The following is a 22,500-nucleotide window of genomic DNA, read 5'->3' on the forward strand; positions in this document are numbered from 1 at the left end:
GTCTGCTACTTCCGGTACAGGCAAGGCTTTTTTATTAGCAACCAAAAGTTGCGAATTTTATCGTCGATGTTCTCTACTAAATCCTTTCAGCAAAAATATGGCAATATCGCGAAATGATCAAGTATGACACATAGAATGGACCTGCTATCCCCGTTTAAATAAGAAAATCTCATTTCAGTAGGCCTTCAAAGGGGTCATATTATGATTTTTTTTCTAAATGTAAAAGACTTCCTTGTGGTCTTCATAACGTGATGGTGGTTCTTTGGTCGAAACGTTGCATAGGTGATGTTTTACACATCATCTTCAAGTCGCTTTCTGACAGTCGCTTTTTGTGGGCGGTCTTATTTACATGGCTCACCTTCGACAGCGTCCTCTCCCCGTCGTCTTTGTTGACATTCAGACTTTACTTCAATCAATAACGGAGCGGCAACTCCTCATTCGTGGCTCACTAGAGCAACAACAACAAGTCCGGAAATGTGTCCCGTGAAAAAGTGTTCTTTTGGGTGAATAATGTAAGCTCACTACACCGGTATGTTTTAGTGCTTCCGTAAAAGTTAGAACTATACACTACTTTAAATTAGAAATGCCCTAAAAATATCGAGATATTAAAAAAAAAGGCCATATCGCCCGGCCCTACTGTAATCTCTCTTAGTGTCCCTCAGAATGTTTTTTTTTTTTAAATACAGGTGTTTTTTTTTTATAGCGGGTTAAATGATGGCTAAAGAGAAACGGACATAATGAGCACCATATATAAATAATAATAATAATAATAATAATATATTTATTCAAGGCTAAGGCAAAATATCGAGATATATATCGTGTATCGCGACATGGCCTAAAAATATCGAGATATTAAAAAAAGGCCTAATCGCCCAGCCCTAATCTCACCTGGACAGAATAAGTCTGAGTAGGTATTCCAACTCGTTGGTACCCTTTAAAGGCCTACTGAAATGAGATTTTCTTATTTAAACGGGGATAGCAGGTCCATTCTATGTGTCATACTTGATCATTTCGCGACATTGCCATATTTTTGCTGAAATGATTTAGTAGAGAACATTAACGATAAAGTTCGCAACTTTTGGTCGCTAATAAAAAAGCTTTGCCTGTACCGGAAGTCGCAGACGATGTGCGTGTGACGTCACGGGTTGTGGAGCTCCTCACATCTGAAGATTATTTACAATCATAACCAGTAGCAGCTAGAGCTATTCGGACCGAGAAAGCGACAATTTCCCCATTAATTTGAGCGAGGATGAAAGATTCGTGGATGAGGAAATTTAGAGTGAAGGACCAGAAGAAAAAAAAGGCGATTGCGATTCTGAGCGATTCAGATGTTTTTAGACACATTTACTAGGATAATTCTGGGAAATCGCTTATCTGCCTATTGTGTTGCTAGCGTTTTAGTGAGTTAAATAGTACCTTAAAGTCGGAGGGGTGCGGCCACGGGTGTGTTGACGCCAGAGTCTCTGAGGAAAGTCACAAAGCTGCAGCAGGACAGAAGCTCCGCTGATCTCCGGTAAGAGCCGATGATTACCACAATTTTCTCACCGAAAACTGCCGGTTGACATGTGGTCGGGATCCATGTTCGCTTGACCGCTCTGATCCATAGTAAAGCTTCACCTCCGGGAATTTTAAACAAGGAAACACTGTGTGTTTGTGTGGCTAAAGGCTAAAAGCTTCCCACCTCCATCTTTCTACTTTGACTTCTCCATTATTAATTAAACAAATTGCAAAAGATTTAGCAACACAGATGTCCAGAATACTGTGTAATTATGCAATTAAAGCAGACTACTTATAGCTGTGATCGGGCTGGAAAATAATGTCCGCTACAACCGGTGACGTCAAACGCACGCGTCATCAACAACACGACACTTTGCGGGAAATTTAAAATTGCAATTTAGTAAACTAAAAAGGCCGTATTGGCATGTGTTGCAATGTTAATATTTCATCATTGATATATAAACTATCAGACCGCGTGGTCGGTAGTAGTGGGTTTCAGTAGGCCTTTAACAGCCATTTAGCATCCAAAACCGGCGGAGGACGACACGAAAAGACGCTTGTATGCAAACTTCTGATCCATCCATCCATCCATCATCTTCCGCTTATCCGAGGTCGGGTCGCGGGGGCAACAGCCTAAGCAGGGAAACCCGGACTTCCCTCTCCCCAGCCACTTCGTCTAGCTCTTCCCGGGGGATCCCGAGGCGTTCCCAGGCCAGCCGGGAGACATAGTCTTCCCAACGTGTCCTGGGTCTTCCCCGTGGCCTCCTACCGGTTGGACGTGCCCTAAATGCCTCCCTAGGGAGGCGTTCGGGTGGCGTCCTGACCAGATGCCCGAACCACCTCATCTGGCTCCTCTCGATGTGAAGGAGCAGCGGCTTTACTTTGAGTTCCTCCCGGATGACAGAGCTTCTCACCCAATCTCTAAAGGAGAGCCCCGCCACCCGGCGGAGGAAACTCATTTCGGCCGCTTGTACCCGTGATCTTATCCTTTCGGTCATGACCCTAAGCTCATGACCATAGGTGAGGATGGGAATGTAGATCGACCGGTAAATTGAGAGCTTTGCCTTCCGGCTCAGCTCCTTCTTCACCACAACGGATCGGTACAACGTCCGCACCGCACCGATCCGCCTGTCGATCTCACGATCCACTCTTCCCTCACTCGTGAACAAGACTCCTAGGTACTTGAACTCCTCCACTTGGGGCAGGGTCTCCTCCCCAACCCGGAGATGGCACTCCACCCTTTTCCGGGCGAGAACCATGGACTCGGACTTGGAGGTGCTGATTCTCATTCCGGTCGCTTCACACTCGGCTGCGAACCGATCCAGCGAGAGCTGAAGATCCCGGTCAGATGAAGCCATCAGGACCACATCATCTGCAAAAAGCAGAGACCTAATCCTGCGGTCACCAAACCGGAACCCCTCAACGCCTTGACTGCGCCTAGAAATTCTGTCCATAAAAGTTATGAACAGAAACGGTGACAAAGGACTGCCTTGGCGGAGTCCAACCCTCACTGGAAATGTGTTCCTTTAATAAGTCTCCCTTTAATAACTGCAACCTTATCGTGGTAGAGGAGTTTGCGTGTCCCAATGATCCTAGGAGCTATGTTGTCCGGGGGCATAAAGCCCCCTGGTAGGGTCTCCAAGGGCAAACAGGTTCTAGGTGAGGGATCAGACAAAGAGCAGCTCGAAGACCTTTTATGAAGATGAAAAATCATGGACCCAGATTTCCCTCGCCCGGACGCGGGTCACCGGGGCCCCCCTCTGGAGCCAGGCCCGGAGGTGGGGCACAGCCCGAAGAGGCAACGTGGGTCACCCCTCCAATGGGCTCACCACCCATAGCAGGGGCCATAGAGGTCGGGTGCAATGTGAGCTGGGCAAACTTCTGATCGCATTTATTTAATATTTAGAACGCAAAAAAAAAAAAAAAAATCCCTTCTCATGTCTTGTGAATGATGTCAAAATGTCGGGAAAAAGTGCAGTCTCCCTTTAATAACTTGCTTGTCATGTAACGTCGGCTTTACTTTCATAGCTAACACTTTTATTGTGTGCACAGCTTAGATTGGTATGCCGAAAGAGTGCCGCAAAGAGGATGAATGATATGTTAATGATAGCCGTGTACAACAGGTCGTAAATTGAGCCGATTGTTCCTCCCCCCTTCTTTGCTTGTTCAGCCCGAGTTTCTATTAACTGTGTCCCACTCTGATTGGACCAGACGCCGCACACATTTTGAGGGGAGCGACAAGATCAAATGAACATCCAGCCGTGAATAGCAATAACTGCGTTATGATTAAGAATAACGGTGTGTAAAGAATGATTGGTAATGTCAAAGAATCAAAAAAGGGTATCAACTGTGCAGCGTTTGGGCCAAAACAGAGAGGGAGACACTTTGTTGTGGTTTGAGGCTAAAAGAGAAACAAAGTGGGTGCAGAGAAACTGTCCTCCAGTACACCTGGAGCCATCCATTCTAGATCCGGAGTGGTAGTTGTGACCTTGGACACCTGCGGTGAGATGTACACTGACTAATGATGTTCACTGTAAACAAAAAGAGTCCAAATGTGCAGACACATAAATGCTTTAAAATGCTTTAAAATGTAATATCGGAAATTATCGGTATCGGTTTCAAAAAGTAAAATGTATGACTTTTTAAAACGCCGCTGTGTACACGAACCTAGGGAAAGGAACAGAGCGCCAAAAAAACTTAAAGGCACTGCTTTTCACACACACTTAAGTGAATGCAAGGCATACTTGGTCAACAGCCATACAGGTCACACTGAAGGTGGCCGTATAAACAACTTTAATACTGTTACAAATATGCGCCACACTGTCAACCCACACCAAACAAGAATGATGAACACATTTCGCACCGTAACACAATATAAACACAACAGAACCAATACCCAGAAGCCCTTGCAGCACTAACTCTTCTGGGAAACAAAAATATACCCCCTTCAACCTCAAAGCAAGGAAAAACTCAATCCAATGGGACAATGAGAAACCTTGGAGAGGACCGCAGATGTGGGGACCATACTTGCCAACCCTCCTGTTTTTCCCGAGAGACTCCCGATTTCCACCCGGACAACAATATCGGGGGCGTGCCTTAAAGGCACTGCCTTTAATGTCCTTTACAACCTGTCCTCACGTCCGATTTTCCTTCTTACAAACAGCGTGCCGGCCCAGTCACATAATATATGCGACACACACAAGTGAATGCAACACATACTTGGTCAACAGTCATACAGGTCACACTGAGGGTGGCCGTATAAACAACTTCAACACTGTTACAAATATGCGCCACACTGTCAACCCACACCAAACAAGAATGACCAACACATTTCGCACCGTAACACAACAGAACCAATACCCAGAATCCCTTGCAGCACTAACTCTTCTAGGACGCTAAAATATACTCCCCCCACCACCCCCTTCAACCTCAAAGCAAGGAAAAACTCAACCCAAAGGGACAATGAGAAACCTTGGAAAGGACCGCAGATGTGGGGACCATACTTGCCAACCCTTCCGATTTCCACCCAGACAATATCGGGGGCGTGCCTTAAAGGCACTGCCATAAATGTCCTTTACAACCTGTCGCCACGTCCGATTTTCTTCCGTACAAACAGCGTGCCGGCCCAGTCACATAATATATTCGACACACAAAACTGAATGCAAGGCATACTTGGTCAACAGCCATAAAGGTCACACCAAGGGTGACCGTATAAACAACTTTAACACTGTTACAAATATGCACCACACTGTCAACCCACACCAAACAAGAATGACAAACACATTTCGCTCCGTAACACAACATAAACACAACAGAACCAATAGCCAGAACACCTTGCAGCACTAACTCTTCTGGGACGCTAAAATATACTCCCCCCACCCCCTTCAACCACAAAGTAAGGAAAAACTCAACCCAATTGGACAATGAGAAACCTTGGAGAGGACCGCAGATGTGGGGACCATACGTGCCAACCCTCCTGATTTTCCCTAGAGACTCCCGATTTCCACCCAGACAACAATATCGGGGGCATGCCTTAAGGGCACTGCCTTTAATGTCCTTTACAACCTGTCGTCACGTCCGATTTTCCTCCGTACAAACAGCGTGCCGGCCCAGTCACATAATATATGCGACACACACAAGTGAATGCAATGCATACTTGGTCAACAGCCATAAAGGTCACACTGAGGGTGGCCGTATAAACAACTTCAACACTGTTACAAATATACACCACACTGTCAACCCACACCAAACAAGAATGACCACATTTCGCACCGTAACACAACATCAACAGAACAGAACCAATACCCGGAACCCCTTGCAGCACTAACTCTTCTGGGTCGCTAAAATATACTGCCCCTGCCCCCTTCAACCTCAAAGCAAGGAAAAACTCAACCCAATGGGACAATGAGTAACCTTGGAGAGGACCGCAGATGTGGGGACCATACTTGCCAACCCTCCCGATTTTTCCAGGAGACTCCCGATTTCCAACCAGATCGGGGGCGTGCCTTAGAAGCACTGCCTTTAATGTCCTTTACAACATGTCGTCACGTTCACTTTTCCTCCTTACAAACAACGTGCCAGCCCAGTCACAAGTGAACGCAAAGCATACTTGGTCAACGGCCATACAGGTCAGACTGAAGGTGGCCGTATAAACAACTTCAACACTGTTACAAATATGCGCCACACTGTGAACCCACACCAAACAAGAATGACAGACACATTTCGCACCATAACACAACAGAACAAATGCCCAGAACCCCATGCAGCACTGACTCTTCCGGGACCCTACAATATATACAAACGTGTACTTCATGTTTATTTTTACACCTTTTTTTTTCAAAATTCCATTGTATGTTATACTCTTCTGACACCACCAGATGGCAGTGTAAGTGTCCACATAAGTGGCCATAAGACCCCGACTCAGTAGTGTACACAATTTTTTGAAATAAGAGCTAAAATGTGCTGTCCACGCATGTGGCCAACTAAGCCTTTAGAGCAGGGGTCTCAGACAAGCGGCCAGCGAGACGTTATTTTGCGGCCCCCACCTTAATATGAAAGTTTAATGTTAGTTAATATGAATGGCGCTTGACAGCGTTGTGTGCGGAGCTGAAGGAATCTACCAATCAGGGTGTGGTATGTGGCTCTCGAGGGCCGAAGATTGACGTCACTTGCGTTTTGTCGCTTTTCCTCAGCTCCTCCCTCGCTCGCCCGCCTGCTCACCCTCTCTCTCGCTCTCTCTGTCACTGTGTGTGTGTGTGTGTGTCTCTCTCTCGCGGAGACGAGTGGTCCAGTAGCTTCCAAAGCACTCCGCAGAAGGACTGAGCGACAATACAAAACTGTGGTGCACTGGACCCCAGCGCTGATACTCCGACAGAGAGTCGCTGGGCGAATCGGACGTGTAACACGTTAGTCGTGATGTTAGCCCGTTCGGGGATAATTGTGCTACCGGGACTGTAAACTCCACGGCGAGCCCCCCCCCCTCTCCCGTTGGCTCCAGACCGAGACAATTTTTGTTATTTGGGTCCAAAATGGCTCGTTTAACATTCTGGGTTGCCTACCCCTGCATTAGTGGAAAAGCGGCAAATGAGTAAAAGCGACAGAAACGTTGCCATGGTGCCTGACTGCAGTCACACCGCGACACCTGTCCGTCAGTAATAACAGTCCCCGATAACCTGGACCAATTCAAACCGTTATTTGTCTTTTCTTATTGCTTAATTTGCATTGCCTCGCATGACTCAATTCTCATTTTGTTTCATTTTGATTTTATTTTGTGTTGAAAATAAAAATGAAGACGTTTAAAAATGTATTTTTTTTTAAGTAATCTTTTCTCGCGGCCCGGCCTCACCCAAGACTCTGCATCCAGTGGCCCCCCAGGTAAATTGAGTTTGAGACCCCTGCTTTAGAGGTTTTAACGAAGTGGTCACTGCAAACTTGTGCGTTCTTCGACTCTCTCCTCCCCTGGGTTGGAGCGCTCGCCACTTTGTCGTCGTAATTTCCGAAAATTCTTCTACCATTCTTGATTAGGAACTGAAAAATGTGTCGTTTTCGCGATTCCAACGGTTCGTAGAGTCGAAAAACCGACACGTGCATAGGGCATTTTTCTTCGAGAAAAGCTACATGGCGCCTAGTACCCATTGGGAACCGACGCTGCTTGACCACCACGCATATTTAATGAGCCGGATATGACATCATTTAAATCCAAGCATCCATATATCTTGAACCGCTTATCCAGAATCGGGTCGCGGGTACAACAGCTCCAGCAGAGACCCCCAGACTTCCCTCTCCAGAGCAACATTAGCAACTTCCTCCAGGGGGATCCCGAAGCGTTTCCAGGCAGAAAAGGAGATGTACTCCCCCCCCCCCCCCCCATCTGGTCCTTGGTCTGCCGCGGGGTCTCTTCCCAGTTGGACCTGCAATGAGGACCTCCCTAGGGAGACACTCATGAGGCATCCGCACGAGATGCCCGAACCACCTAAGCTGGCTCCTTTCCAAGCGAAGGAGCAGCGGCTCTACTCCGAGTCTCTCTCGGGGGATTGAACTTGTCACCCTTTCTCTAAGGGAGATGCAAGCCACCCTTCTGCGAAAACTCATTTCAACCGCTTGTTTCCGCGATCTTACTCTTTAGGGTCAGGGGTCACCAACGTGGTGCCCGCGGGCACCAGGTAGCCCGTAAGGACCAGATGAGTCGCCCGCTGGCCTGTTCTAAAAATAGTAAAGTGAAGTGAATTATATTTATATAGCGCTTTTTCTCTAGTGACTCAAAGCGCTTTACATAGTGAAACCCAATATCTAATTTTTACATTTAAAGCAGTGTGGGTGGCACTGGGAGCAGGTGGGTAAAGTGTCTTGCCCAAGGACACAACGGCAGTGACTAGGATGGCTGAAGCGGGGATCGAACCTGCAACCCTCAAGTTGCTGGCACGGCCGCTCTACCAACCGAGCTATACCATCCAAATAGCTCGAATAGCAGCACTTACCAGTGAGCTGCCTCTATTTTTTTAATTTTATTTATTCACTAGCAAGCTGGTCTCGCTTTGCTCGACAAGTTTTATTCTAAGAGAGACAAAACTCAAATAGAATTTGAAAATCTAAGAAAATATTTCAAAGACTTGGTCTTCACTTGTTTAAAAAAATTCATTTGTTTTTTTATTTTGCTTCTTATAACTTTCAGAAAGACAATTTTAGAGAAAAAATACAACCTTAAAAATTATTTTAGGATTTTTAAACACATATACCTTTTTACTTTTTAAATTCCTTCCTGTTCTTTCCTGACAAATTAAATAAATGTTCAAGTAATGTTGTTTTTTTATTGTATAGAACAATAAATACATTTTGATTTAATTCTTCATTTTAGCTTCTGTTTTTTCGACGAAGAATATTTGTGAAATATTTCTTCAAACTTATGATTAAAATTTAAAAAAATTATTCTGGCAAATCTAGAAAATATGTAGAATCAAATTTAAATCTTATTTCAAAGTCTTTTGAATTTCTTTAAAATTTTTTGTTCTGGAAAATCTAGAAGAAATAATGATTTGTCTTTGTTAGAAATATAGCTTGGTCCAATTTGTTATATATTCTAACAAAGTGCAGAATGGATTTTAACTTATTTAAAACATGTCATCAAAATTCTAAAATTAATCTTAATCAGGAAAAATTACTAATAATGTTCCATAAATTATTTTTTCTATTTTTTCAAAAACATTCAAATAAGCTAGTTTTTCTCTTCATTTTTTTTCGGTTGAATTTTCAATTTTAAAGAGTCGAAATTGAAGATAAACTATGTTTCAAAATTCTATTTTAATTTTTTTCGTGTTTTCTCCTCTTTTAAACCGTTAAGAGTGATTTTTCATCATTTATTCTCTACAAAAAAACCTTCCATAAAAGGACAAAAAAAAAATGTACGACGGAATGACAGACAGAAATACCCATTTATATATATAGATTTTTCTACCGAGCTATCTACATTCCTACTCTCACCTATGGTCATGAAATGTGGGTCATGACCTAAAGCAGGGGTCACCAACCTTTATGAAACCAAGAGCTACTTCTTGGGTACTGACTAATGCGAAGGGCTACCAGTTTGATACACACTTAAATAAATTGCCGGAAATAGCCAATTTGCTCAATTTAACCTTTAATTAATAAATAAATAAATAAATAAATATATATATATATATATATATATATATATATATATATATATATTTATTTATTTATATATATATATATATATATATATAAATATATATATATATATATACATTACCTTTTATAAATAAATAAATATATATATATATATATTACCTTTTATAAATAAATAAATATATATATATATATATTACCTTTTATAAATAAATTATATATATATATATATTACCTTTTATAAATATATATATATATATATATATATATATATATATATGCCGGAAATAGTCAATTTGCTCAATTTACCTTTAGTAAATAAATAAATAAATTAATAAATATATATATATGTATATATATATATATATATATACATTACCTTTTATAAATAAATAAATATATATATATATGTATTACCTTTTATAAATAAATTATATATATATATATATATTACCTTTTATAAATATATATATATATATATATATATATATATATATATATATATATATATATATATATATATATATATATATATATATATGCCGGAAATAGCCAATTTGCTCAATTTACCTTTAATAAAAGGTTATATATATATATGTATATATATATATTTACCTTTAATAAAAGGTAAATATATATAACCTTTTATTAAAGGTAAATTGAGCAAATTGGCTATTTCCGGCCTGCGATGAGGTGGCGACTTGTCCAGGGTTTACCCCGCCTTCCGCCCGATTGTAGCTGGGATAGGCGCCAGCGCCCCCCGCGACCCCAAAAGGGAATAAGCGGTAGAAAATGGATGGATGGATGGGAAGGGCTATTTCCGGCAATTTATTTAAGTGTGTATCAAACTGGTAGCCCTTGGCATTAATCAGTACCCAAGAAGTAGCTCTTGGTTTCAAAAAGGTTGGTGACCCCTGCTTTAGGTACATTTTTTTTCCTTCTACGGAAGGCTTTTTTGTAGAGAATAAATGATGAAAAAAACACTTAATTGAACGGTTTAAAAGAGGAGAAAACACGAAAAAAATGAAAATTCAATTTTGAAACATTGTTTATCTTCAATTTCGACTCTTCAAAATTGAAAATTCAACCGAAAAAAATGAAAAGAAAAACTAGCTTATTTGAGTCTTTTTGAAAAAAATTTAAAAAAGAATTTATGGAACATCATTAGTAATTTTTCCTGATTAAGATTAATTTTAGAAATTTAATAAATAAACCCAAGAAGTAGCTCTTGGTCTCAAAAAGGTTGGTGACCCCTGCTTTAGGTCATGACCCACATTTCATGACCAGGAATGTAGATAGCTCGGTAGACCGAGAGCTTTGCCTTCTGGCTCAGCTCTCGTCTCGTAAATCCAAGCAATTGACGAGCATTGAAATTTGCAACAAAAAAAAAAAGATTTCCTCTCCTCTATAACAGTCTTCCCCTTTTCTCTCGCTTCGCCCCAATTGGCCTCATCAGGCCTGTGTTCCGCAGACTTCAGTTGGGATTTTAATTGGCCCTCTACAATCAACACCCCGGCTCTTCAAGGATGCGTTCTCTCCTCAGCTAGGTTACACTCAGAGACCGAGGCTGTGTTTTGAAGTGGCCTCACGCAGAGTTTTGGAAACCGCTCACAGTCCAGACTTTAAAACATAGATAAGAGCGCATCTAATATCAGCGTGCTACTTTAACATATCTCTGTATCGCTCGATACTTTTAATTAGTTTATTGCTTTATGCAGTTTTCATACACATACAAACCCCGTTTCCATATGAGTTGGGAAATTGTGTTTGATGTAAATATAAACAGAATACAATGATTTGCAAATCCTTTTCAACCCATATTCAGTTGAATATGCTACAAAGACAACATATTTGATGGTCAAACTGATAAACTTTTTTTTGGGGGGGCAAATAATCATTAACTTTAGAATTTGATGCCAGCAGCACGTGACAAAAAAGTTGGGAAAGGTGGCAATAAATACTGATAAAGTTGAGGAATGCTCATCAAACACTTATTTGGAACATCCCACAGGTGTGCAGGCTAATTGGGAACAGGTGGGTGCCATGATTGGGTATAAAAACAGCTTCCCAAAAAATTGTGAAGGCACCATTAATGCTGAAAGGTACATGCAGGTGTTGGAATAAACATATGCTGCCGTCTTTTTCATGGACGCCCCTGCTTATTTCAGCAAGACAATGCCAAGCCACATTCAGCACGTGTTACAACAGCGTGGCTTCGTAAAAAAAAGAGCGCGGGTACTTACCTGTCTCCCATCGAAAATGTGTGGCGCATTATGAAGCGTAAAATACGACCGCGGAGACCCTGGACTGTTGAATGACTAAAGATCTACATCAGGGGTCGGGAACCTTTTTGGCTGAGAGAGCCATAAAAGTCAAATATTTTTAAAAGTATTTTCGTGAGAGCCATATAATTATTTATTTTACACTGAATTCAACTATATGCGTGCATTTGTAAGAAAGACCAACATTTTTTGGAGTATACTAAGTCTCTTATTCTTTTTGTTATTCTGAGGCTAACCAACAATAAATAAGGCACTTCTTACCATTAATGCGACTGGATGAAAATGCATGAGAATGTTTATATTTTGAACGTTATTTTTGACACTGTGATTACCAGCGGAAATATTCATTGCTTACTGTGTTAAGCAATGTCAGCTAAGATTTATCTGAGAGCCAGATGCAGTCATCAAAAGAGCCACATCTGGCTCTAGAGCCATAGGTTCCCTACCCCTGTTCTACATAAAACAAGAATGGGAAAGAATTCCACTTTCAAAGGTTCAACAATTAGTTTCCTCAGTTCCCAAACGTTTATTGAGTGTTGTTAAAAGAAAAGGTGATGTAACACAGTGGTGAACATGCCCTTTCCCAACTACTTTGGCACGTGTTGCAACCATGAAATTCTAAGTTAACTCCATCCATTTTCTACCGCTTATTCCCTTTGGGGTCGCGGGGGGCGCTGGTGCCTATCCCAGCTACAATCGGGCGGAAGGGGGGGTACACCCTGGACAAGTCGCCACCTCATCGCAGGGCCAACACAGATAGACAGACAACATTGACACACTAGGGCCAATTTAGTGTTGCCAATCAACCTATCCCCAGGTGCATGTCTTTCTAAGTTAATTATTATTTGCAAAAAAAAAATAATTCTGAGTTTGAACATCAAATATGTTGTCTTTGTAGCATATTCAACTGAATATGGGTTGAAAATTATTTGCAAATCCTTGTATTCCGTTTATATTTACATCCAACACAAGGAATTAAACAGAGACAGGATTCAACTTAGCTCAATGAGGAGAAACCCGTGAGATCCATCCATCCATTTTCTACCGCTTATTCCCTTTGGGGTCGCGGGGTGCGCTGGTGCCTATCCCAGCTACACTCGGGCGGAAGGCGGCGTACACCCTGGACAAGTCGTCACACACTAGGGACAATTTAGTGTTGCAAATCAACCTTTCCCCAGGTGCATGTCTTTCTAAGTTAATTATTATTTGCAAAAAAAAATTTTTTTATGACTTTGAACATCAAATATGTTGTCTTTGTAGCATATTCAACTGAATATGGGTTGAAAATTATTTGCAAATCCTTGTATTCCGTTTATATTTACATCCAACACAAGGAATTAAACAGAGACAGGATTCAATTTAGCTCAATGAGGAGAAACCCGTCAGATCCATCCATCCATTTCTACCGCTTATTCCCTTTGGGGTCGCGGGGTGCGCTGGTGCCTATCCCAGCTACAATCGAGCGGAAGGCGGCGTACACCCTGGACAAGTCATCGCACACTAGGGCCAATTTAGTGTTGCCAATCAACCTATCCCCAGGTGCATGTCTTTCTAAGTTAATTATTATTTGCAAAAAAAATTTTTTTTATGACTTTGAACATCAAATATGTTGTCTTTGTAGCATATTCAACTGAATATGGGTTGAAAATTATTTGCAAATCCTTGTATTCCGTTTATATTTACATCTAACACAAGGAATTAAACAGAGACAGGATTCAATTTAGCTCAATGAGGAGAAACCCGTGAGATCCATCCATCCATTTTCTACCGCTTATTCCCTTTGGGGTCGCGGGGTGCGCTGGTGCCCATCCCGGCTACAATCGGGCGGAAGGCGGCGTACACGCTGGACAAGTCATCGCACACTAGGGCCAATTTAGTGTTGCCAATCAACCTATCCCCAGGTGCATGTCTTTCTAAGTTAATTATGTTTTGCAAAAAAAAAATAAACTTTATGAGTTTGAACATCAAATATGTTGTCTTTGTAGCATATTCAACTGAATATGGGTTGAAAATTATTTGCAAATCCTTGTATTCCGTTTATATTTACATCCAACACAAGGAATTAAACAGAGACAGGATTCAATTTAGCTCAATGAGGAGAAACCCGTGAGATCCATCCATCCATTTCCTACCGCTTATTCCCTTTGGGGTCGCGGGGTGCGCTGGTGCCTATCCCAGCTACAATCGGACGGAAGGCGGCGTACACCCTGGACAAGTCATCGCACACTAGGGCCAATTTAGTGTTGCCCATCAACCTATCCCCAGGTGCATGTCTTTCTAAGTTAATTATTATTTGCAAAAAAATCAAAAAATGTATGAGTTTGAACATCAAATATGTTGTCTTTGTAGCATATTCAACTGAATATGGGTTGAAAATGATTTGCAAATCATTGTATTCCGTTTATATTTACATCTAACACAATTTCCCAACTCATATGGAAACGGGGTTTGTACGATGTGACGAGGCCTTTATCTTTCTAGGGGAAACTGCATTTCTAGAAGATTTGAGAGTGTGTGTCTGTGTTTCTGCTGGTATTATTTATAGCCGGATACTCACCTGGGGCTTCAATAAGCTGTTTGTAGATACCGAGGAAAGCAGACTCAGCCTCCTTACTCCGCTTGTTCAAAGTGACCACCTGCAAGGACATAAATACCAGTAGGTAAATATTAGGAGATAAGCCTGGCATGAGCGTAAATCAACAAGTACGGTATGGAAGCCTATGCGGAATTTAAGTACTTTTCCAAAAGCGGGGTCAACCTCGGAGATTCTAGTGTACAAAGAGAACATATTAAGTTATAATTAAAGGCCTACAGAAACCCACTACTACCGACCACGCAGTCTGATAGTTTATATATCAATGATGAAATATTAACATTGCAACACATGCCAATACGGCCTTTTTAGTTTAATAAATTGCAATTTTCAATTTCGCGCCGAAATATCCTGCTGAAACGTCTCGGTATGAGGACGCGTGCGCGTGATTCCACGGACCGTCGAGGACGTTTTGTTCCAGCATCGTTCCCAGCTATTAAATCATCTGTTTTCACCGCAAAATGCCACAGTATCCTGAACATCTGTGTTGCGGAATCTTTTTCCAATTTGTTCAATGAATAATGGAGACGTCAAAGAAGAAAGCTGTAGGTGGGAAGCGGTGTATTGCGGCCGCCTTTAGCAACACAAACACAGCCGGTGTTTCATTGTTTACATTCCCGAAAGATGACAGTCGAGCTTTACTATATAGTAAAGCTTGACTGGGCGGTATGGCCCGGCTGGTAGAGTGGCCGTGCCAGCAACTTGAGGGTTGCAGGTTCGATTCCCGCCTCCGCCATCCTAGTCACTGCTGTTGTGTCCTTGGGCAAGACACTTTACCCACCTGCTCCCGGTGCCACCCACGCTGGTTTAAATGTAATTTAGATATTGGGTATCACTATGTAAAGCGCTTTGAGTCACTAGAGAAAAGCGCTATATAAATATAATTCACTTCACTTCACTTCACTATGGAACAGAGATGTCAAGCGAACACGGTTGGATTGGACCACACACACAAAGTACAGTGTATTATGCAGTGATCATTTCGAAGGATCGTGTTTTTTGCGAAGGGCAGAGATAGGCATCGCCACCACCCGTCGACTGGCGCTGAAGAAAGGTGCGGGGCCGACCTTCATGTTGTACAGGTACGACCATATAATCTCACTAAAACACAAGTAACACAATAAGCAGATAAGGGATTTTCCAGAATTATCCTAGTAAATTTGTCTAATAGCATCTGAATCGCTCCCACTGCCCTCTAGTCTTTTTTTTTTCTTTCTAGTCCTTCACTCTTACTTTCCTCATCCACGAATCTTTCATCCTCGCTCAATTTAATGGGGAAATCGTCGCTTTCTCTGTCCGAATCGCTCTTGCTGTTGGTGGCCATGATTGTAAACAATGTGAGGATGTGAGGAGCTCCACAACCCGTGACGTCACGCGCACATTGTCTGCTACTTCCGGTACAGGCAAGGCTTTTTTATTAGCGACCAAAAGCTGCGAACTTTATCGTCGATGTTCTCTACTAAATCCTTTCAGCAAAAATATGGCAATATCGCGAAATGATCAAGTATGACACATAGAATGGACCTGCTATCCCCGTTTAAATAAGGAAATCTCATTTCAGTAGGCCTTTTAAAGAATAAACTACGCCATTAGTATTACATCTGTTATTTATTCTTACATTTTTCCTGACTGTCATCACATGAGGCCCGCTCAAGATTTTTCAATCAATCGATGTTCATTTATATAGCCCTAAACCACAAGTGTCTCAAAGGGCTGCACAAGCCACAACATCCTCGGTTCAGTCAGATCCCACATCAGGGCAAGGAAAAACTCAACCCAGTGGGACCGTAGATGTGGGTGACCCCCACCCCTCTAGGGCGACTAGGTCAATGGACGTTGAGTGGATCTAGCATAATATTGTGAAAGTCCAGTCCATAGTGGATCTAACATAACAGTGAGAGTCCAGTCCATAGTGGATCTAACATAATAGTGAGAGTCCAGTCCATAGTGGATCTAACATAATAGTGGGAGTCCAGTCCATAGTGGATCTAACATAATAGTGAGAGTCCAGTCCATAGTGGATCTAACATAATAGTGAGAGTCCAGTCCATAGTGGATCTAACATAATATTGAGAGTCCAGTCCATAGTGGATCTAACATAATATTGAGAGTCCAGTCCATAGTGAATCTAACATAATAGTAAGAGTCCAGTCCATAGGTGATCTAACATAATAGTGAGAGTCCAGTCCATAGTGGATCTAACATAATAGTGAGAGTCCAGTCCATAGTGGGGCCAGCAGGAGACCATTCCGAGCGGAGCGCAGAGATGTCACCAACCGATTCACAGGCGAGCGGTCCACCCCAGGTCCCGACTCTGGACAGCCAGCACTTCATCCTGTACCCATCCCTCCACAATGGAGAGGGGGGCAGATCAACTGGTCTAGAGTCCAGTCCATAGTGGATCTAACATAATAGTGAGAGTCCAGTCCATAGTGGATCTAACATAATAGTGTAAGAGTCCAGTCTATAGTCGATCTAACATAACGGTGAGAGTCCAGTCCATAGTGGATCTAACATAATAGTGAGAGTCCAGTCCATAGTGGATCCAACATAATAGTGAGAGTCAAGTCCATAGTGGATCTAACACAATAGTGAGAGTCCAGTCCATAGTGGATCTAACATAATAGTGAGAGTCCAATCCATAGTGGATCTAACACAATAGTGAGAGTCCAGTCCATAGTGGATCTAACACAATAGTGAGAGTCCAATCCATAGTGGATCTAACATAATAGTGAGAGTCCAGTCCATAGTGGATCTAACATAATAGTGAGAGTCCAGTCCATAGTGGATCTAACATAATAGTGGGAGTCCAGTCCATAGTGGATCTAACATAATAGTCAGAGTCCAGTCCATAGTGGGGCCAGCAGGAGACCATCCCGAGCGGAGCGCAGAGATGTCACCAACCGATTCACAGGCGAGCGGTCCACCCCAGGTCCCGACTCTGGACAGCCAGCACTTCATCCTGTGCCCATCCCTCCACAATGGAGAGGGGGGCAGATCAACTGGTCTAGAGTCCAGTCCATAGTGGATCTAACATAATAGGGAGAGTCCAGTCCATAGTGGATCTAACATAATAGTGTAAGAGTCCAGTCCATAGTGGATCTAACATAAAAATGTGAGAGTCCAGTCCATAGTGGATCTAACATAAAATGTGAGAGTCCAGTTCATAGTGGATCTAACATAAAAGTGTGAGAGTCTAGTTCATAGTGGATCTAACATAAAAGTGTGAGAGTCCAGTCCATAGTGGATCTAACATAAAAGTGTGAGAGTCCAGTCCATAGTGGATCTAACATAAAAGTGTGAGAGTCCAGTCCATAGTGGATCTAACATAAAAGTGTGAGAGTCCAGTCCATAGTGAGGCCAGCAGGAGATCATCTTGAGTGGAGACAAGTCAGCAGCGCAGAGACGTTCCCAACTGATGCACAGATGAGTGGTCCACCCTGGGACCCCACTTTGGATAGCTTGTGCCTCATCTGTAGTCACCAAATCTGTAACCCCCCCCTCTCCACAGCAGAAAAGAGACGGCAGATCAACTAGTCTAAAAGGGGGGTCTATTTAAAGCAGGGGTCCCAGACATGCGTTATTTTGCGGCCCCCACCTTAATATTAAAGTCTAATGTTAGATCGGCTCGTGAGTTTTATATAAATGGTGCTTACACCGTTGTGTTATTTGGCTCCTAAAGGGCTCTTTCAATATTCCGGGTTGCCTACCCCTGCATAAGTGGAAAAGCGGCAAATGAGTGAACACGATAGAGACGTTGCACTGGAGACGAGGGTTTTCTTAGTCAAACCGCGACGCCTGTCTGTCGGTAATAACAGCCCCCGATAACCTGGACAAATTCAAACCGTTATTTGTAGAGATGTCCGAAAATATCGGACTGCCGATATTAAGACACTTGGAGTGTTCGTGATGATGGTGTTGTTTGGTACAGCAAAGGGGGGAAAGTCAAGCATAGAGAGCCTTAGATTTACTGGAAATGGCTCCAGTCTTCCCTGGGTAGACATGACGACAGCAGCATGTTTAAAGAAATATCCCGAAGATCAAGACAAGCCTTCCTCCCCATCACTGCCACCAAGAGCTCAGAGGAGTTCATGTAAGATGGAAAAGGCTGGCGCCCAATCAATACAGATGCAATACTCTGAAGCTCTCAGCCAACTCCCCAGCTTCATTGTGTTGTTGTTTCACTCTCTGCTTTACCAGCGGTTAAATCAACCTCACCTACCAGTCCTTTCCTAAACAAAATGCCGGTGTAGCCGGTTGCTGCAGAATGTATTTCACTACATTATTCCTGGAGGGTCATTTGCTGCTAGTGGGGTGTATAAAATAGTCAGAAAGTGTCATGAATACAAAGGATTATGGGTGTTTGTTGTGTTGCATTCATGTTGTGTTACTGTGAGGATGTTCTCCCGAAATGTGTTTGTCGTTCTTAATTGTTGTGGCTTCACAGCGTGGTGCATATTACTAAGAGTGTTAAAATTGTTTATATCACAACCATTAGTGTACTCTGTGTCACCCAGTATGCCTTGCAGTCGTGTGCGTGTTGCCGCGGAAACCACACACAACATGATACTGGACTGACAAGCAGATCGTACATGTTGTAGTAGGCGACAAAGCCAACGGCTTCATAGCACGCACTAATACTTAATAACTGGGCGACTATCGGCGGTCATTCAGGAGAATAATAGCGTCTCTTATTATTTTCTTCGCTTCATGACACGGGTCTTAAATGGCACTTTGAATGGCAAAGGATACCGATTACAAAACCATGCATATCAAATATTTCCGGATGGTTCAACCGCCACCCGCTCGAATCTAATTAAAATCAATTTTTTCGTCATGTCAACCGCCCGACCCGCGGTTTATCTGCGAACCCCGCGGATGAGACACAAACGGCGCATCGATCCATCCATCCATCTTCTTCCGCTTATCCGAGGTCGGGTCGCGGGGGCAACAGCCTAAGCAGGGAAACCCAGACTTCCCTCTCCCCAGCCACTTCGTCTAGCTCTTCCCGGGGGATCCCGAGGCGTTCCCAGGCCAGCCTGGAGACATAGTCTTCCCAACGTGTCCTTGGTCTTCCCCGTGGCCTCCTACCGGTTGGACGTGCCCTAAACACCTCCCGAGGGAGGCGTTCGGGTGGCATCCTGACCAGATGCCCGAACCACCTCATCTGGCTCCTCTCGATGTGAAGGAGCAGCGGCTCTACTTTGAGTTCCTCCCGGATGGCAGAGCTTCTCACCCTATCTCTAAGGCGGAGGAAACTCATTTCGGCCGCTTGTACCCGTGATCTTATCCTTTCGGTCATGACCCAAAGCTCATGACCATAGGTGAGGATGGGAACGTATATCGACCGGTAAATTGAGAGCTTTGCCTTCCGGCTCAGCTCCTTCTTCACCACAACGGATCGATACAACGTCCGCATTACTGAAGACGCCGCACCGATCCGCCTGTCGATCTCACGATCCACTCTTCCCTCACTCGTGAACAAGACTCCTAGGTACTTGAACTCCTCCACTTGGGGCAGGGTCTCCTCCCCAACCCGGAGATGGCATTCCACCCTTTTCCGGGCGAGAACCATGGACTCGGACTTGGAGGTGCTGATTCTCATTCCGGTCGCTTCACACTCGGCTGCGAACCGATCCAGTGAGAGCTGAAGATCCCGGTCAGATGAAGCCATCAGGACCACATCATCTGCAAAAAGCAGAGACCTAATCCTGCGGTCACCAAACCGCGCATCTCTAGTATGTACATTTTTTTTTTTTTGCCATATTTTTCATTGTTTTTGCTTTCTGTACAATGTGCTTTGAGATGATTTTTAATAGATTTGTTTTATTTTAATAAAAAACAACCGGCAACAAATGGTTAGTGCCACCACTGCACTCCAGGAGTGAGAAACTCTTACCTTGCCTAGATGCAAGTAGACATCAGTCAATCAAACACACACACACACACACATACACACACACACACACACACACACACACACACACACACACACACACACACACACACACACACACACACACACACACACACACGGGGTGGGTATATAGATACAAGTTGACGATCAAAGCCCACCAGGAGGTTGTGCATAATATGTGTTGATCAGAGAGTCGTCTTCATCTCAATGATAATCCAGCTGATGCCAAGCACATGGGACTCCAAAAGTCAGGAGTCTCACGCTGGCAGATTAAGGCCCAGGCACAGCTTGAGGACCTCCATGTTGGCAACCCTCACATCCTATCTTGGATGCAAGATACACCTCTGGCACCGGTTGGGGTTCACAGAGCATTCTGTATTTTCCCCTCAATTGTGATCAAGAACAAGGTAACCGAGAGATTGGGCGAGTAGTTACTACTTCTCCATATCTCACTGAGACCAGGCTGCTGGGAAATACTTAGCCATACACCTTTGGGGGTACCACTTTCAAACCAGTCTCAATCCGTCTCCATGTGTTCATTGCATGTGCGAACAAACCAGCACAAAGTGAGAGATAAGAAATATTACAAAAGTCAAAAGCTATTACTACTACTACTACTACTACTACTACTACTACATTTGCAAAATAAAGTAGCCATACTTTAAAAATGACGTTTTTTTACGTGAAAATAAATTAAAGTAATATAATGTATGAATTGATATGTATTGTGTAATATATTTGGGAGGGATATGCACCAGCGACCCCAAAGGGAATAAGTGGCAGAAAATGGATGGATGGATATTTGAGAGGGTTCTAATCTGTTTATGGCTGTTAAGTAGAAGAGACAAAAGGAAAATCTGGGTGATGTACAACAGCTTTATTTCTCAACTCACTTACATAAACGACTTGCAGTATGCATGTGCTTAAGATTTAAGCAAATACAACACAGTCCACACCTAATTTCTGGTCCCTTCAACAATTGCTATTTTTTCGGAATCAAAGTATATACAGTATATGTTTACATGCATACATATATACATACATACATACATACATACATATAGATATAGCATCAAGGTTTCTGTGGTTCATCCATTATATGGTGCTCAATACCGTGGTAGAACGGTATATACGTTAGGTCAGGAACTAAGGGATGATATAGCCTCTGTGATTTTTCATAACCTAACGTACATATACATATATACATACACACACATTATATATATATATATATATATATATATATATATGTCTTGATTGGATTATCCAGAGAATAGTGCTCGATACCGTGGTAGAGCGCAATATGTAGGTGTGGGAAAAAGGTAAAGGAATGTAACTGTCGCAAGAAACCTGATTGCCCTCTCAACGGAGGGTGCTTACAGACATCAGTCGTTTACCAAGCAAAGGTAATACGCAAGGACATTAACACATCCGACACGTACGTAGGATTAACCGAAGGAGCGTTCAAAACAAGATGGAATAATCACAACGCCTCCTTTAGAAACCAGACTTTGCGGAATTCTACGGAACTCAGCAAACACATTTGGAACCTCAAAGACAATAATGTTGAATATTCAATAACATGGCAAATTCTTGCATCCAGCACACCTTACAACAGTGGTAATAAAAGATGCAACCTATGCTTAAAAGAGAAACTGTTTATTATATATCATCCAGATCTACCATCCCTCAACAAGCGCAGTGAAATTATTTCAACATGCCGCCACAGACGGAAACACCTCCTAGGTAACACATGAGCCAATCACCACACCCTACGCCTGCCTGTACCCACCCACTCTGTGCCCTATATAAACCATTGTATGTGAATGCTTCCATTAAAATCTCCTGATGATTGAGGGAACCCCTCATGAAACAGTTCTGTAGAGATGAAGTAGTCTTGTGATTTTTCCCACACCTACATATATATATATATATATATATATATATATATATATATATATATATATATATATATATATATACTTTAACTATTAACATATATATACGTACTGTATATATAGACATATACTGTACATACATACATACATTTATACATACATACATACATA

The 22,500-nt window shown here is 42.5% G+C and overlaps 1 protein-coding gene across 3 annotated transcripts in view; it reads right to left on the bottom strand.

Moving 5' to 3' along the window:
- The window catches only part of cux2b (cut-like homeobox 2b), a 506,716-nt gene that overhangs the window by 93,527 nt on the left and 390,689 nt on the right, over window positions 1–22,500 (bottom strand). For all 3 annotated transcript variants that reach the window (XM_061907007.1, XM_061907006.1, XM_061907004.1), the window contains exon 4: window positions 14,479–14,557. In XM_061907007.1, coding sequence (XP_061762991.1) covers window positions 14,479–14,557 — 79 coding nt within the window. The remainder of the gene's footprint in view (window positions 1–14,478; window positions 14,558–22,500) is intronic.

This window comes from Nerophis ophidion, linkage group LG07 (genome assembly GCF_033978795.1).
Source record: "Nerophis ophidion isolate RoL-2023_Sa linkage group LG07, RoL_Noph_v1.0, whole genome shotgun sequence".
Taxonomy (NCBI): domain Eukaryota; kingdom Metazoa; phylum Chordata; class Actinopteri; order Syngnathiformes; family Syngnathidae; genus Nerophis; species Nerophis ophidion.